This window comes from Panthera leo, chromosome E3 (assembly GCF_018350215.1).
Source record: "Panthera leo isolate Ple1 chromosome E3, P.leo_Ple1_pat1.1, whole genome shotgun sequence".
Classification (NCBI taxonomy): Eukaryota; Metazoa; Chordata; class Mammalia; order Carnivora; family Felidae; genus Panthera; species Panthera leo.
Window position 1 is genome coordinate 39421108 of NC_056694.1, and position 16637 is coordinate 39437744.

Here is a 16637-nt window from a genome sequence, read left to right on the forward strand (position 1 = left end):
GGAGACACAGAATCCGAAACAGGCTCCAGGCTCTGAGCTGTCAGCACTGAGCCCGATGTGGGGCTTGAACTCACAGACCGCGAGATCATGACCTGAGCTGAAGTCGGACGCTTAACCGACTAAGCCACCCAGGCGCCCCCCGGCTCCCCCATTTTCTGCGTGACCTTGGCTGAGTCACTCAGCCTTCCTGAGCTGTAGTCTCCACACCTGCAAGGCAGGCACCGTGAATAGATGCCCTCCCGGGGTTGTGGGCTCGTCCACAAGGCTCGGTGCTGAGGCCACAGTGATCGTAACTGTTGCCCAAGTGGCCCTCGGTTCTATTCCCCCATGTTCTTGGAGCCCGTTACTTTGTCCTCAAGCACCGGCTGCCGGGAAGTGGGTCCTTGGGACCCGCCCGCTGACAGACAAAAGCCCGAGGAGAGGACCCCCGGAGCACATGTGCTGGTGACTCAGATCTGAGCACATTGCTCAGACCCCACGGCCGATGGGGCAGGCACAAGGGAGCCCCAGCAGGCGGACCCTTGCACACCCTCAGCACCCACCTCAGGGACGCCTGGTGTCCAGAAGCCTTCCTGCCGCCCCTGGTCTGACCTCGGGGGTGCCTTCCACGCAGGGTCGCGCAGCGGTGGGGATTCGTGAGGCCTGGTGCGCTCCTCTGGTGTGTGGATCTCAGTTTTATGCGTTTGTGTTTCTGATGCATTCGAGTACAGATTCGTGACACTTGGAAGCTTGGAGGTATAAACAGAACGTGTGAATTCTCGTGGTCACCTTGTTCTGTGACCTGGGATGATGTGGCGCCATTGAGATCCAGGGCCACGAGAGCCGCTTGGCACCCTCCTGCTGCTTGCCTGTGGTCACGCACATGGCACAGCCTTGTGATCTCCCTTGGGCTAGCAGTGTAGGTGCTCGGTGTTGGTGAGACTCGGTTTCCCTTTCCTGCTTCCCTGCAGGCTCATCTTGTGATTCTCCCCCGAGACCAGAGTGTCGTCTCCTGTAGGGGCCTCCTCCTCCTCCTCTCTCTCTCTCGCTCTGCCTTGGCCTTGAGCAGTGAGTCTCTGGCCACTGTCCTATCACAGCTGGCTGGGTGGCCCTGTGGGACGTGGGTCCTGCCCCCACGGGCTACCCCTGGGACGGGGTGGGGGGTATTTCTCCCACCACTTGTGTTTCCCCCACGGCTCTTGAGACCCTGGCTCTCGAGGGAGACCCTGGCTGGGCTTTGGTGTCAAGTAAGGAAGCCATTTTGGATGGAGATGCACATTTTCCTTTCCGGAACACTCTGCAGTGGCCAGCGCCAGCAGCGGGAACCCAGACGGGCCCAGCCCGCTGAGCACTCTGGAATGAAAACACCCCGTGTGTCCTGCCGCTGTCTGGGGTGGTGGCGGCCGTCTGGCCCCGGGCACACTGGGGCCTGGCCCTCCGAGTTGGGTGCCTGTGTGTCTCCAGCCGGCCAAGGCGGGGCTGTGTCCACGGGGTGGGCCGCGTGCAGCGGGGGCGCCGGCCGAGCGTGCCTGCAGTCTTGCTGCTGAACAAAACGCAGCTGGAAAATGCAGCTCACGTCCTTTTTTCCCGGAACACCTCGTTCTTTGTGGCTTGGCAGCCGTCTCCGCCAAGGGGCCCGGTGGTGCCCAGCCGCCCGTGCCAGGGAGGGGGCTGCATCTGTGGCCAAGGTGGGCAGGGCTCTTTCTCTCCCTGAGGTGCTGTGGGCCCCGGCCTGGACAAGTGTGGTGGCTCCGGCTTTAGCAGCCCCCCTGGGCCCTGAAGGCACGGAGCTCGCTCCAGGGTGCTGGGGGCCACCCTGGAAAGGGCTTTGTCCTGAGGCAGGGCCAGAAGCCAGCTTTTCCTGCTGGTTTAAGCAGGGGACGAGGGCCAGTGCTCAGGGCAAGGCTAACAGCGCTGGCAGCCTCCAGGTTCTGGTGCCTTCACACTGCTCTATAACCCTGCTGTCAGGCTGGTTTGCACGGCCGTCTGTGCCCAGCAGCCGAGTGGGTGATGTCTGTGTCCCTGGAAGGCCAGAGACCACATGCCAGCTCCCCAGCCAGAATGGGGAGGAGCCCGGCTGTTCTTGTCCAGTCTTCCGACTCTGGGAGGTGATGGTGGGCGTGATGGTGAGGAGGGTGGCCTCCCAGAGCCCCAGCACTACCACCTGCCGGAGGGGATGGTGTGTGCTCCTGGCTGGCTGTGACAGGTCTGGATGTGGTACCCAGGCACGGTGCCAGATCTGGAGGGAGGCTGCTTCCCCCACTACCCCCCCACTTTACTGGTCCTTTCCTCCCCTTGCCCAAATTCCCGGCTGCGGGTGGAGGGGCAAGCTGGACCCTCTCCTGGGCAGCCCTGCCTTGTTAATGCCCTGAAGGTGGCTACCTCTGGTGAGTTGAACCTGGAACACCTCTCCTCCAGAGGATGTCTTTCCCTCCTAGTGTGGGGGACACCCCATACCTTCATCTCCTTTCTGCAGGTCAGAGGCCCCCCCACCCCCGCCCCCATGCCCCAGCCCAGCCTGTGGTCCCAGGGCTTCCTAGGCCAGCAGCATCACCACCCCAGATACCCGTGTCCTGTCCTGGTGAGGGTCCACTTGTGGGAGGGCAGAGCCTGGGTGAGGGGGCCCCATAAGATGCTGAGAAACGTGGGCCACTTCCTGGATCTGGAAGGTTCCCTCGGCAGGCCTTTCCTCCTCACCTTGGTGGCTGAGACAGCCCCTTGCTGATGCCCTGGGGCCGGAGGGGCCCTCCCTGTCCCTTCTCCCCGGAGAGCCTGCCCCTGCCCCTGCCCCTCCCCCGCGGGCCCACTCGGCATGTTTGTCTTCAAATCCGCTCCTTCCTAAACTTGAATTCATTAATTTAAACATCATCATTTCCGGTCCTGGAAGCCAGCCTTGCTCGCCATAAATAGATGGAATGAAAACAGAATGAGGTTATTACACTCAAACTGGCTCGGGTGCTGGGCTCCCAGCCGCCTACCCCCAGTGCTGCTAGTGAGGTGGGGGGGAGGGGGGCGGTAGGGGCCCAGGTCCAGCACTCTGGCCTCTCCCCTTGTGCCTGGGCCTGGCTCCTGAGGGCGGGAGGGGGGCATGCGGGGTTCTTCCTTGCTGGGCTGATGAGACCTGTGGGGCCTCCGGGGAGAGGACAGGCCAGCCCAGGCTGTGTTTCCAGGAGGCCTGTGAGGGATGGAGGGAGGAGCACGGAGCCCTGGGCGTTGGATGGGGAGTGGGGTACCTTCTCCCCCTCCAGCAAGGCCGTCCTGTCCTGCCAGAGGGAGGAGGCAGCTGCTGGCTCACAAGGAGTGGGTTACATAACCTCTGCAGAGGCCCCTCCAGAGCTCATTCCCCCCCCCCCCCCCCCAAGCCCTGTTTCCAGTGCGGCGGCCAGCTCAGGGGTGGGGGTGACAGGCTGGGGCCTGGCACTCACCCCCGCCGCTGACCACATGCGTCTGGAATGCGCAGATGTTTCCTTGGGGGCTCCGGCTGGCCCCCAGACCCCGCCCAGCATCTGGACTGGGGAGCGGGCACAGGGGCCACTCCTCTCTTTGGCAGAGGAGGAAACTGAGGCTGCTCAGGGCTGCGGGACAGGGTCCCAGCTTATCCCGGGCCTCTGGCTCCTCCACTCTAGAAGGGGACTGCTCTGGGAGACCCCCAGACTCAGGAACTCTCAGGATGTGCTTACTGTGGCCATCCTATCCTCAGGCTTCCACCTTCACACACCCTGACCCACTCCACTTTACCAGTGCAGCCCCTTCTGATCTCTCCCTGCCCTGCCCTGCCCTCCCCGGCCTGGGATGTGAGCAGGGGCGGGTCATAAGTGCTGAGTCTTGTGTGCAGACGGCACAGGGGAGCTGCCGTGGCTCATGGGATGGGGTCCTTCAGCAGCTGTTGCCGGCACTTCCACCTCCGTAGTCGAAGCAGGGATCCCTCCACTAGGCTTCTGCTTTGAGCAGGAAAGATCAGACCCAGACATACAGGGACATGCGGTTGGATGCCTGAACCCCAAGGCCCGAGAGAATGTTTGGTCTGGAAAGCGGAGGGAGTCAGGACCATCCCGGCACAGGGGGACAGACTGGGCTCCCCGGTGACTGCTGGGTCACTTTGGGGGAGGAGAAGGAAGGCCAGCCTCTCGGCCTGATCCCTGGTGCCTGGGGAGGTGAAATGTGTCTTGTGCTGTCACGGATGTGTGCCTGCCCCCTGCTGGTGTGTGTGTCCCCAGGTCACCCACCTCCTCCCTAAGCTGGCCTGACCCCTGCAGCCTGGGCCTTGGGGTCCCTGGAGGTTGTTTGTGTGGGCCTCGGAGGGGCCGGGGAGTGTCTAACTGGCCCAGAGGGTGGGCCCTCTTTGCCCCAGGACCTCTTAAGGGTGCTGTCCGGCCAGGCTACTGGCCCTCCTCCCAGGAGGGGCCGGACACTGCTGTGCTTGGCTGTGCTGGGCCCCTGCGGCAGAGGCTCCCTGGGCATGCTGTGTCTCCCCCTTGCATTGCAGGACCCCGGTGTAGGGGCAGGGTGTCAGACTGTGATGATGTCACCTGGGGGTTACAGAGGAAGTTCTAGCGGCTGGGGGGTTGGAGCAGGGCTGGTGCGAGGCCTCCTTGGTGTTCCCCCAGAGCAGTGATGGCAAGAACAGATGGAAATGTGGACAAGTGGCTGTTTGGGACCTTGGGTCTGTGGGTTCCTTTCAGTTTCCTCCTTCTGGCGTCCCCCCAGGGCTCCCCCTCAGGGTTCCTTCTGCTCTTCCCATCCCTGCCAGTGCATACTGTCATTGTGGCCTGCCCACGCAGATGTTCCCACATCTGGGCAGGCTGGGGGCTGGGGCTCAGGACCTTTGGTGTGGCACCTGGCTCCTGTCCTGGTTCTGCCCTTAGGGTATGGGACCTTGGCCAGCAGGGTCCTGGGGAGCCTGCTGGTGTTTTCTGTGCACTGTGGGCCAGGCTCGGCCCAGGTGAGTGCTGGGGTGGGGGAAGGGGCTCAGCTGGGGCCTGGGAGGCAAGGAGCACGTGGCCAGTGCCCGTGACTGTGTGACCATGACGGTGGGGCCTTCCGCGTGTGGGGGAAGGGAGCCTCAGTGGGGTGCGCTAGGCCAGGCGGAGCTGGATGGAGGACTTAACTGAGCTGAGGATGGCCTGGAGCCACAGGCCAATGAGGCCAGGGACAGTGGTGCCCTGACAGGCCAGGGTGGGTGCTGGCTGAGTGGCCTGGGCCCCGGGCTCGACCTGCCCCTCCCACCCACTGCCCTGGTTTCTCAGGCACCACAGGCGGCTCCCAGCAGCTGCCACTCATGATGGATTTTCCAGAAAACGGGATGTGGAAAAACATTTTAGGGATTTTCCTTCTTTCTTTCCTCTTGTGTTTGAGACCCAAGCTGGGAAGCTCTCCTGGGAACTCTCACCGCGTGCACCACCATCCCTGGGTCGCATCTGGCTGGATCGTCTCTCTCCTGGGACTGTTGGTTCTCATGCCGCCGCAGCCTGATTGTCCCTCAGAGGCCCAGGCCCCCTGCCAGCCTCAGTTCAGACATCCGGGGGTCCGTACGTAGGTCTCACGGAAGTTTCTCATGGCACAGCCATTGCCACCGCAGAACATTGTAGTTGACCAGTGGGTGTGAGGCCGGCTGCATCTCCCTGGCCTCCCAGCCTGCCCAGCCCATCCCGGGAACCACCTGGCAGGGTCAGGCCTCTCCAGTCTTGGAGGTCCTGGGACCTACACGAGCAGGTGTGTGTGTGTGTGTGTGTGTGTGTGTGTGTGTGTGTGTGTGTGTGTGTGTATGTGCGCTCGCACACACAGAGTTTTCTCCTCCCGCCCGTGGGAAACCGAGAGGCTCGCTGAGGCCAGCGCCTCGTCTGGGGCACCTTGCTGGGACGGGCAGGGCTCTGGCCTTGAGCCCCTTGTCAGTCACAGTACACCTCCTCAGGGTGGAGGAAGCCTTGCTGCCCCAACTTGCTCTTCGGTGGGGCTCCTGGCCCCCCATGCCACCCGCCCTTGTGTCTGCTCCCCTCTGAAGCCCCCATCCCAGGTCCCCTCGGACAGTCTGTCCTTTTCTGCACGGAAGTCTCCACACCCCGTTTCTCGTCTTTCAAGGGCAGAATGAGTATGGGAAATGGGGGGGTGGGGGGACTTGCCTGCTCCCAAGATTGAGACGTTACCAGGGCGGCTGGGTAGCGCGGTCGGGTTAAGCCCCCGCCTCTTGACTTTATTCAGCTCAGGTCATGACCTCATGGTTGGTGGGATCGAGCCCCGCATCGGGCTCTGTGCCGACAGCGCAGAGCCTGCTTGGGATTCTCTGTCCCCTTCTTTCTCTGTCTCTCTCTCTCTCGATGAATAAATAAACTTAAAAAAGACCGAGTTGTTACTGTGCACCCCTTTCCGGCCCTTCCTTTAGATCTCCGTTTGTCCAGTTGCAGAGAGAGGGACTGCATTTTGCGCCTGGATTTTTCTTGCCCCTGAGGGGGCTGCCCCCGCCCGGCGGCTCCAGGCTCTCTGACTGTAAAGCCTGGTTTGCCCCACAGGTGACAGGAGGGGCTCTGCGGCTCCCCTGGCTCCTGGGGGGGGGGGCGGGGGCGGCAGTGCTGCCCTGTGAGAGGGCTCCAGCTGGTCCTGCCCTTTCCTAGGCCCTTGTTGGTTGCCATGAGACGCTGTGTGGCCAGCGGGTCTCCACGGTGCAGCAGCTGTCAGGGGCCGTGGTGGGGGTCATTTCCTCAGCCTGGTTCCAGACGTGGTTCCTGGCATTGCAAGCCAGGCAGGGGTACTGCTCCAGGCATCCCAGCCTGCAAGGTCCCGGGACTCTCCCCTTTCTCTGTGTTTTTGGGGGCCTGTTTGTATGGAGGCCTGGTCTCAGCTGCCACTCAGTGCCTCGGCTCCTGGGAGGACCTTGATTTCACACCAGCGTGTTCTGACTAAGGTCCTGCTGTATTTGGAGCAGGCCAGGCAGGGCAGGACCCGTTTCAGAGGGTGACTATTGCGAGCTGGGTGGGGGCCAGGCAGGTGTCCGGGGATGGGTTGTCTGGACCGGGCTGTGGCTGGGGTAGGCGGGAGTCTTGAGCGTTTTAAGAGCTGGGTTGGCAGGATGTAGGAATGGTTAGGCTGGGAGGAGGCATCAATGGATCCCTGGCCTCTGCACAACGGGGTTGTCATTGGGGGCAGGGGTAGGGCTGGTGAGAGGTGTTCTGGGGACTTCAGAGGGCGGGAGGTGACATCTGGAAGGGCAGAGGCTCTGCGGGTGGGAGGCCCAGGTGTCATCACTTTGGAGGCTGTGACCAGGGTCTACTCAGACATGTGTGAGCCTGAGGAAGGGGTGAGGGGAGCAGTGGAGCAGGTGACCAGAGGTGTTCACCAGGTCAGGATGGTCCGTGGGTCTCTGTCCCAAGAAGTGGATGGGCAGGGGCCACCGTGGCCTCCACCCCCAGGCCAGCCAGGAATCTTTGGCTACAGAGCGTGTTGCCTGAAAGGCTTTGACTCTCCTGGAGGAGTGGGGCCAGGGTCGCCAGCACCAGGGGTCACGGTTCTGAAAACGTTCACTACTTGGATAAAAGTGCTGTCGTGCTGTTTCCATTGGGGTGTCTCCAATTGTTACCCACAGGGAACGGTTTTTTCCGTCCGTCTGTGACCTCTGTGTTTCTCTCACTAATTTCATGTTCTTTAAGTCTTTTTTCTCCTGTAGTCCTCACCGTCTATTAGCAGTGTGGGTGCAAAGGGCATTAGGGCCTTTGATCCCTTGTCTAAATTGCTAGCGCTCTTCTCAGCTCGTTTTCTGATTTTATTGATATTCTGTGTAGAGGTTGCATGTTTTTCTGTAGTTGGATCATCTGGTTCGGATGTTTTATTTCTGCCTATCCTTTCGTGCTGTGAAGAGTCTGTCGCGTCCTCCTGTATTCTTTCAGTCTGTTCGGTTTTAGAAGAGTGTCACCTTTAACTTTGGGTCTTGGTTTTTGTTTTTCCCCACTGCTGAGACGTTCCCCTGTCACATTTGATTTTGAACCTCCTGGGGTTTATTGGGGTCAGTCTCTCACTCCTGGTGGCTAGTGTTGTCTGTGTTAATCTTGTGTCCTTGAGTGGACTCTTGCAGGGTCAATATGTCTCCGGAGGGCCCAGCACACGCAGCTTGTGTAACATAGCGTAAACCTACGTTTCGTGGTGATTCTTGCCCGGTGATGCTTCCCATTGAACCTGTGTACTACCGTGTTCTTACTGGGGTCCTGTTAGCCTTGGGCTTGGCTGCGTTCCATTGGCATTGCTGTGCTGTGGGGTTGTCCACCAGGGTCTCCTCCTTTTATCGGTCTTTGAGCCCCACTGTGTCTCAGGGCATTTTGAGACCATCTCCTTCCTGGAGCCGGCAACAGCTAGGCCCCTGGCCCTGGAGACCCTTGGGCTGCCATGCTGGGCCAGGGGGGCAGGGGACTGGTGGGGGCAGGGTGTGGATGGCGCGCTCAGGGCTCCCAGCCTTCTCCTGCTCCTTTGTTTGGATCCCATACCCTGGCCCCAAGTGTAGTGAGTGGGGGGTGGGAGGCTGCAAGTTGTGGCTGTGAGGAAGCCTCTGGGGGTGGGCCTGGGCCTGCACCTGCTCGTGTCCTGTCCGGGGCTCTGGGCTCTGGCGCTGATTTGTGGCTGCTCTGCTCCTTAGAGATGTGTCCCACAACCTGCTCCGGGCACTGGACGCTGGGCTCCTGGCGAACCTCTCCGCACTGACCGAGCTGTGAGTGTCCCCTCTGGGGGGGGGGGGGGGGTCAGGTGCTGGCTACCTGTCACCGTTTCGGTTAATGGGGCTCCCGTCAGACACGGCTGAATCCCCCTTTTCTTCCAGGGATATAAGTAACAACAAGATTTCTACTTTAGAAGAAGGATTATTTGCTAATTTATTTAATTTAAGTGAAATGTAAGTTGTGGTTTTTGGTGGGTGTTGGTAGCCAACCCTGAGGCCCCCAGTAACCCTCCCTGCCATCCTGCCCTGGCCTCCGGGCCCACTCCCATTTGAGACCAGGCCCCGAGGGCTGTTTGCTCGCCTGCTGGAGCCCTCCGAGGGCCCGGCGGGCTGCCACAGGGGTGGTGGGACGCTGTGTGTGTCGGGGCGCCCCCGGCCCCCACTCCCTGGGGCGAGGCCAGTGCAGACTTCCTCGAGGGCCCCTCATCTGCCCTGCCGACTCCTGAGCGCCCGGCCCTGTGCCTCCTGCAGAAACCTGAGCGGAAACCCACTGGAGTGTGACTGTGGTCTGGCGTGGCTGCCTCGCTGGGTGGAAGAGCAGCGGGTTCGCGTGGTTCGGCCCGAGGCGGCCACGTGTGCTGGGCCCGGCCCCCTAGCTGGCCGGCCCCTGCTTGGCGTCCCATTGTCAGATAGCGGCTGTGGTGAGTATGGCTGAATGTGACCAGCTCGGTCCTTCTCTGTCGGCTAGGACCCCGTAGGTGTTCCAGGGTCACCGGCCTGGGGGGTGGTGGCAGGTGGGACTCTGGGAACAGAGGCACCTGGGCAGCAATTATGGCTGCTGAGACAGACCAGGTCGGGGGTCAAGGGAGCAGTGCAGGTGGGAGGAGGGGAGGGTGGTGAGTGCCAGGCCGTTGGCGGGGGGGGGGGTTGCGACGTGATCTGGGGTCTAGGATGGGGCACAGACACCGTAGGGGTGGGGCCTGCCTGGGGACCAGCCTAGGGTGGGGGCAGGGGTGCAGCAAGGGCGGGGCCCGCCCAGGACCAGGCTGTCTGCTCTGTCCAGGTGAGGAGTACATCGCCTGCCTCCCGGACAACAGCTCCGGTGCCGTGGTGCCGGTGGCCTTCTCCACTGCCCACGAGGGCCCGCTGGCACCCGAGGCCTGCGGCGCCTTCTGCTTTGCGGCTGGCTGGGGCCTCGGGGCCCTCTCGGACCAGGGCTGGTGCCTGTGCGGGGCGGCCCAGCCCCCCAACGCCTCCTCGGCTTGCCTACCCTTGTGCTCCAGCCCCCCGCTGCCCCTCGCCCCTGCCTGCGGGGGCCCCACCCTCCTTGAGAACGTCTTCCCTGCCTCCCCAGGGGCCGCCCTGGTGGGGCCTCCAGGACCCCTGGCCTCTGGCCAGCCAGCAGCCTTCCATGTCACTGCCTCCCTGCCCGTCAGCTCCACACACTGGGACTTTGGTGACGGCTCCCCTAAGGTGGATGTTGCTGGTCCTGCCACCACTCACCGCTATTCCCTGCCCGGCCACTACCAGGTGACAGCCGTGCTGGCCCTGGGGGCTGGCTCAGCCCAGCTAGGGGCCAAGGTGCAAGTGGAGGCGGCCCCTGCTGCCCTGGAGCTCGAGTGTCCAGTCTCGGTACTCAGTGATGAGACCCTCAAGCTTGGCGTCCGAAATCGTGGTGGCTCCGGCCTGGAAGCCACCTACAGTATTGTGTCTTTGGGCGAGGAGCCAGGGCGAGGTGGGTGCCTTCTCGCCCCCAGGGGCTGGAATGGGTGGGGCAGTCCTGGCTGGGCCCACACTGATGCCCCCATCCCTGCCTGCTGACTCCCCAGTGGTGCATCCGCTCTGCCCCTCGGACACCGTGATCTTCCCCGGTAATGGGCACTGCTACCGCCTGGTGGCCGAGAAGGCCGCCTGGCTGCAGGCACAGGAGCAGTGCCGGGCCTGGGCCGGGGCCGCCTTGGCCATGGTGGACAGTCCCGCCGTCCAGCACTTCCTGGTCTCCCAGGTCACCAGGTACCTGCCCCCACCCCCAGACAGGCTGTGAGGTGGGATCCCCGGAATGCTGGGTCGGAGACAGAGCCTAAGTCTTGAGGAGGATCAGGAGAGGTGGGGGTGCTTGGAGGGGCCAAGGCCGGCCGGCCGGCCTGAGTGGGGCCTGGGAGCCCTGCTCATCCGACACCGTCTCATCAGCGTTTCAGACACAGATGTGGAGGTACGGGTAGGGTAGGGGATGCATCACAGGTCCCACGTGCTGCCCACCCCCTGCTGTCCCCCGCCGAGCCCCTCCTGGCAGGGGCAGGGACAGTTCTGGTGTGACCATGGAGGCCACCCACGCATAAGGAACCTCTTGGACGCCTTCGTCCCCCCAGGCCCGCGAGGAAATGTGCTCTCCTATAGCAGGCATCGCCCCTGCCTCTGCTCTCAGCACCTGCCAGGGCTGGGAAGGGAATGGAGGCTGGACGCCTGCTTCTCCCAGAGTCCCTGTTTGGGGAGGTGTCGATTGCAGTGTGGATCGCACCCTGGACGTCCTCAGTGTCCGCCAGGGGAACTCGAGGCCCAGGATGGTCCGGGCCCTTGCCCAGGGTCACTCGGTTAACTGGCGGTAGCCGGGCCCCAGTGCCTGGCTCTGGCTATAGCACCTCACTCCTCTCCGTGTGCCATCGTTTGTCCCCGTTCCTGACCTTGTGTCTATCAGCCCAGTCCCCAGGAGGGCCCTCCTACCTTGTCAGAGCTGTGAGGAGTAGCGTTTGGGGAGCTGATGTTCAGGCGTCTTGCTCCCCAAATGCAACACCTGGAGCCTTCTCACGGAATACGCGTGGGTGTGTGCAGCCTTTGGCCACATTGAGGCCTCTCCCGGCAAGGAGCCCTCAGCTGGGCCCCTGGCCCCATGGGCAGGTGGGGGTGGACATTGCCGCCACCTTGCTTGCCAGGTCCTTTTTCTGAGCCTCATTTTTCCTCGTCTCGAAAGCGGGGGGAGGGACAAGGTCTCACCTGAGGGGCTGCTGTAGGGAACGAGGAAGAAGCTCCCAGAGACACAGGGCAGATGGAGGGGTGTCTTTGGAGAGCCCCCCCGAGTGCCCTCTCCCCCCACCGTCTGCCTGCAGGAGCCTGGACGTGTGGATTGGCTTCTCAGCTGTGGAGGGGGCTGAGGCGGGCCCTGCTGTGCGGGGTGAGGCCTTCAGCCTGGAGAGCTGCCAGAACTGGCTGCCTGGGGAGCCGCACCCTGCCACGGCTGAGCGCTGTGTGCGGCTTGGGCCCGCGGGGCAGTGCAACACGGACCTGTGCTCGGTGCCCCACAGCTACGTCTGTGAGCTCCGGCCTGGAGGTGCGCTTGGGGCTACCGGAGGGGCTAGGGGGCACCTTGTGTCCTGGACCAGGACAGCTGCCTCCCTAAACGATGAAAGGTCTCCTGGCCACCCTGGGAGCTCCTCCGCATGGCTGTCCCACCCCCCGCCCCCCCCCCTCCCCCAGCCCCCAACCACGCAGTGTTTCCCGGCTGCCCCAGGACAGTCCCGTCTCTCACCCAGGCTCCTTCCTAGCTGCTCAGTGTCGGTTTGGTGTTTGCTGAGCACCTGTTGTCCCAACCTGAGCCTGTACCAGATGAAGCAGACAGAGGGGGAGGGGGCTGGGGGGCTACCGACAAGTGGCTCAGTCCTGGGTCTGGCCCTGCCTGGGGCCCGCGGACACTCTCTTCCTTGGCCCACGACCAGCACCTTACTGTACACGCGCTGTCCCAGGTCCTGTGTGGGATGCGGAGAACTTCCTCGTGGGAGCGCCCCCTGGAGACCTGCAGGGACCCTTGAGTCCCCTGGCACAGCAGGAGGCCCTGTCAGCCCCCCAGGAGCCTGTCGAGGTAGGCTGACCCCAGGACCCTCCACGACCTGATCTGGAGACTTAGCCTTGGCCTGGCTTATGAGTGTCTCTGAAAAACAAGCTCTTTTTTCTGGACCTTTAACGTCCTACCTGCCGAGGAGAGACGCGTAGGAAGCCCACTGCCGTGCAAAGGGGAGAGGTACCCGCCCGGGTAGCTCAGAGAGCTCTGAGTGCTCCTCAGTGTTTTCTCTGGGTGTTTGTGGATTTTTAAAAAACAAGGTCAGGGTCCTGCTGCCCACAGATGGTTTTGACCTGATTTTTTGTCTCGAGTGACCGTTAGCCACAATGTGAAGCCCTGTCTGGGGCTCCTTCCCCTCTGACCCAGTGGGTGCTGGGGGGGTGGGGTGGCGGGGGCTGGGGTCTGTGGAGCTGAGCAGTCCTCCTTTCCCCAGGTGATGGTGTTCCCTGGCCTGGGCCTGAGTAGAGAAGCCTTCCTCATCGCTGCCGAGTTCGGCACTCAGGAGCTCCACCGACAAGCCCAGCTGCGGCTGCAGGTGTTCCGGCCCGAGGGAGGAGCAGGTGGGGCTCCGTCCCGTTGGGGCAGTGGGGACCTGTCTGTGCCGTCACGTGTAGTGGCTCCTTGGCTATCGGACTGGTCTCCAGCCTTGAGATGCACAGAGTGGGGTCTGTAGAGAAACCGACTCCTGCTCGGTGTCGCCGGGACTCGCCTGAGTCAGTCAGCTGGCCTGGTGTCAGGAGCAATAGAGGAGGGATGGTGGGGGTGGGGGTGGGCGTGCTGCCTGGCAAGACCTCGTGTCTCCCTGGGGGTGGGGTGTCCCTGACTGGGGCTCATTAGCAAGCGGGGGTCCCTGACACCCCTCCTCTCCTTGCAGGGGCCCCAGGACATGGCGGGGAGCCCGAGAGCGTGTCCCTGGAGAGCCAGGCTCTGCCGGTGCCCGCGTGCACCCCAGAGGGACGCTGGTGCCCCCAAACTGGTATCCCCCTGTCACCGGACACCCTCTGCCGGCCCCGGGCCTGTGCCAACGCGTCCACGTCAGGGCCAGGGCCCCCTGGGACCTCCTGTGTGCTCTGGAAGGAGTTTCTGTTCTCCGTGCCGGCAGGCCCTCCCACCCAGTACTCAGTACGTGTGCTGGCCCTGCTGCCTGAGGCCTGGGTCTCTCCCTGAAGCACAGACAGTACACTCTTCCGCTTGGCGCACCAGGCCCTTGCCTTTCTCCGGCTTTGTCCTTGTCCTTGCTCACCCCCCAGCATGAGAAGCTGCCACCCGGGCCCTTCTGCTTGTCCTGCCCCTGCCTGGCCCGCATCCTGGTCCTCTGCCCTGCACACGGCCCATCCCTCTGAGCCTGTCTGTCAGCCCCCTCCACGAGGGCCCGGGGGAGTGAGTGAGTGAGTGCCCGAGAGCCGGGCCCCCTGTGGGTGTGAGTCTAGATTACCCCAGGTGGATCCCGCCTGCCTGCTGGAGACCCTGGTCCTGTGCTCCCTGTAGCCCCCCGCCCTGCAGCGTCCTGCTGTGAGGGCCCGACACAGCCTGCCTCCTTCCTGCAGGTCCCCTTCCAGGGCCAGGACGTCCCCCTGCTCCCTGGTGACCTCGTCACCTTGCAGCACGACGCTGGACCAGGTGCCCTCCTGCACTGCTCGCCGGCGCTCGGACCCCCTGGCCCTGAGGCGCCGTACTTGTCCGCCGTGGCCTCGGCCTGGCTGGCCCACCTGCCCGCCCAGCTGGAGGTGGCCCCGACTGGCCCCGCCTGCGCCCTGCGGCTGCTCGCCGCCACAGAGCGCCTCACCCCTCTGCTCGGCCTGAGGCCCAACCCGGGGCTGCGGCGGCCTGGGCACTATGAGGTCCGGGCCACGGTGGGCAACAGCGTGTCCACGCACAACCTGTCCTGCGACTTTGATGTGCTCTCCCCGGTGGCTGGCCTGCGTGTGGCCCATCCCACCCCCCACGATGGCCGCCTCTATGTGCCCACCAACGGCTCAGTCTTGGTGCTCCGGGTAGACTCAGGCACCAACGCCACGGCCACGGCCCACTGGCCCGGGGGCAATGTCAGCGCACCCTTTGAGGCCGCCTGCCCTGCCCCGGTGGCTGCCCTGGTGCCCAGCTGTGCTCTCGAGGCCAACACCACCCTGTTCTCGGTGCTGGCCCTGCCCGGCCTCCGTGAGGGCGAGCACACGGTGGAGGTGGTGGTGGAGAACAGCGCCGGCCGGGCCAACCTCAGCCTGCAGGTGAAGGCCGAGGAGCCCATCTGCGGCCTCCGGGCCACACCCAGCCCCGAAGCCCGGGTGCTGCAAGGCGTCCTGGTGGTGAGTGAGGCGGGGAAGGCGGCCCGGGGTTGGTTTCTGGGCAGGTTCTGTTCTCGGGCTCCTCAGACCGGTGGTAGTTCCCAAGTTAGTGAGGAACCACCTGTCAAACAGCAGCTCTGAGCATCTGCGGTCTCTCCCACGGCCCCTGAGCAGCTCTACCCTCATGGAGCCTGAGTGTCTTCAAGGCCCCTGCTGCGTTCCCATCATGCTGAATGGAGTGCTTTCGTGGGGGGGTGGTCCTCATGTCACCCTGCTGCTGTCAGTGCCATACCTGCTGCTCGGGGTGTCCCCCCATGCCCTCCCACACACGCACAGGTCAGCCACCAGCTCCACGGCCTGCACACGGGCTGTCAGAAGGGCCGTCTCTGACCTCGGCTCCCTGCTCACACCTGTTCTGTCGGCTGACTCGGGTAAACACCCAGAACCGCGAGGCCTCTTGAGACTCCCGTGCCTTCCCAAGCAGCCTGTGCTGAGACTGCGGGCCCGGGCAGGAGCCCAGGGACAGGGTGCACGGAGACTCGGATGGTGGGCTCTTTCTGTCCCTGGTGCTAGATCACTTTCCAGACAGGAAGCTGGAGGAACTGAAACGTCAAAGGGCATGTCAGCCCATAGTCCTATGACACGTGGCCCCCTAGGCGCCCCACCCCCCTCCCCCTGCCCTCCACCTCCGGTGGTGTCTGAAGTCTTGGCCTGGGAAACCCCCTGGGGAGGCGTGTCCAGGTGGTGGAATTCTGCTTAGGGCAGAATTGGGTCTCCAAAGCCCCAGCGCCGCCCACACTGTGCCCTCCCTGCAGAGGTACAGCCCCATGGTGGAGGCCGGCTCAGACGTGGTCTTCCGCTGGACTATAGACGACAAGCAGTCCCTTACCTTCCACAATGTGGTCTTCAACGTCATCTACCAGAGCGCTGCTGTCTTCAAGCTCTCGGTGGGTGGGCGGGGGCGGGGGCGGGGCGGGGGCGGGGGCGGGGCGGGGGCGGGGGCGGGGCCGGGACTGCGGTGCTCATCTTGGCCTTCTGTTCCGCTTTGCTTCCCGAGGAACCCCCGGCTGGCCGCGGGTGAGTGCAGGGTGGGGTTCTGCCTGCGCTGCTTTGGGCCTCCTCGCCACCCCCTGGCAGCCCACACACTGCTACCTGTCCCCACAGCTGACGGCCTCCAACCACGTGAGCAATGTCACCGTGAACTATAACGTCACTGTGGAGCGGATGAACAGGATGAGGGGCTTCTGGGTGTCTGCAGTGCCACCCGTGTTGCCCCCCAATGCCACGCTGGCACTGGCTGCCCACGTGCTGGTGGACTCGGCTGTGGAGGTGGCTTTTCTGTGAGTGCTCCCGGTCTGGCGGGCAGTGGAGCCGGCCGAGCCCTTGTGGGGCTGAGGCCCGGCTCTCCCCCAGCCCGCCCCTCCTCACCTGCCAGGAGGTGGCGGGTACCTGGGACCCTGGGAGAGGGGAGGGGCTGCAGCCCGGCCGGCGTGCTCCCACGCCAGCCTGCTCATTTCCCGCCTGTGGCCCGGCAGGTGGACCTTTGGGGACGGGGACCAGGTGATTGGCCAGTTCAAGCCTCCGTACAATGAGTCCTTCCCGGTGCCAGACCCTGCAGTCGCCCAGGTGCTGGTGGCGCACAATGTCACACACACCTACGCCGTCCCAGGTGGGCGCTGGGGCCCGCCACCCTGCTGTGGGGACAGCCCCCCTCTGCCCAGTCTGGGTTGGTGGCCTGGGGCCCTTCATAGAGTGAAAGAGTGGTGTCCGGGCCACTGAGCCCCACGATTCAAGTCTCTTGGGCAGAAACTGGACCTTCCTGGCCCCTACTCAGACCCACTTTTGGCTCGGAAGGGAGTTACCTTTCGTTTTTAAAATTCCAGAAGTTTCACACGCAGAATGCACAGCG

The 16637-nt window shown here is 63.6% G+C and overlaps 1 protein-coding gene across 1 annotated transcript in view; it reads left to right on the forward strand.

Annotated features, from left to right (window-relative positions):
- Nucleotides 1–16637, forward strand: part of PKD1 (polycystin 1, transient receptor potential channel interacting) — a 44086-nt gene that overhangs the window by 5906 nt on the left and 21543 nt on the right. Inside the window, 13 exon segments of the mRNA XM_042922817.1 lie at nucleotides 8597–8668; nucleotides 8777–8848; nucleotides 9146–9315; nucleotides 9678–10349; nucleotides 10444–10627; nucleotides 11719–11939; nucleotides 12352–12467; nucleotides 12880–13006; nucleotides 13321–13568; nucleotides 13994–14749; nucleotides 15544–15675; nucleotides 15893–16068; nucleotides 16264–16397. Of these exon segments, the coding sequence (XP_042778751.1) occupies nucleotides 8597–8668; nucleotides 8777–8848; nucleotides 9146–9315; nucleotides 9678–10349; nucleotides 10444–10627; nucleotides 11719–11939; nucleotides 12352–12467; nucleotides 12880–13006; nucleotides 13321–13568; nucleotides 13994–14749; nucleotides 15544–15675; nucleotides 15893–16068; nucleotides 16264–16397 (3080 nt within the window).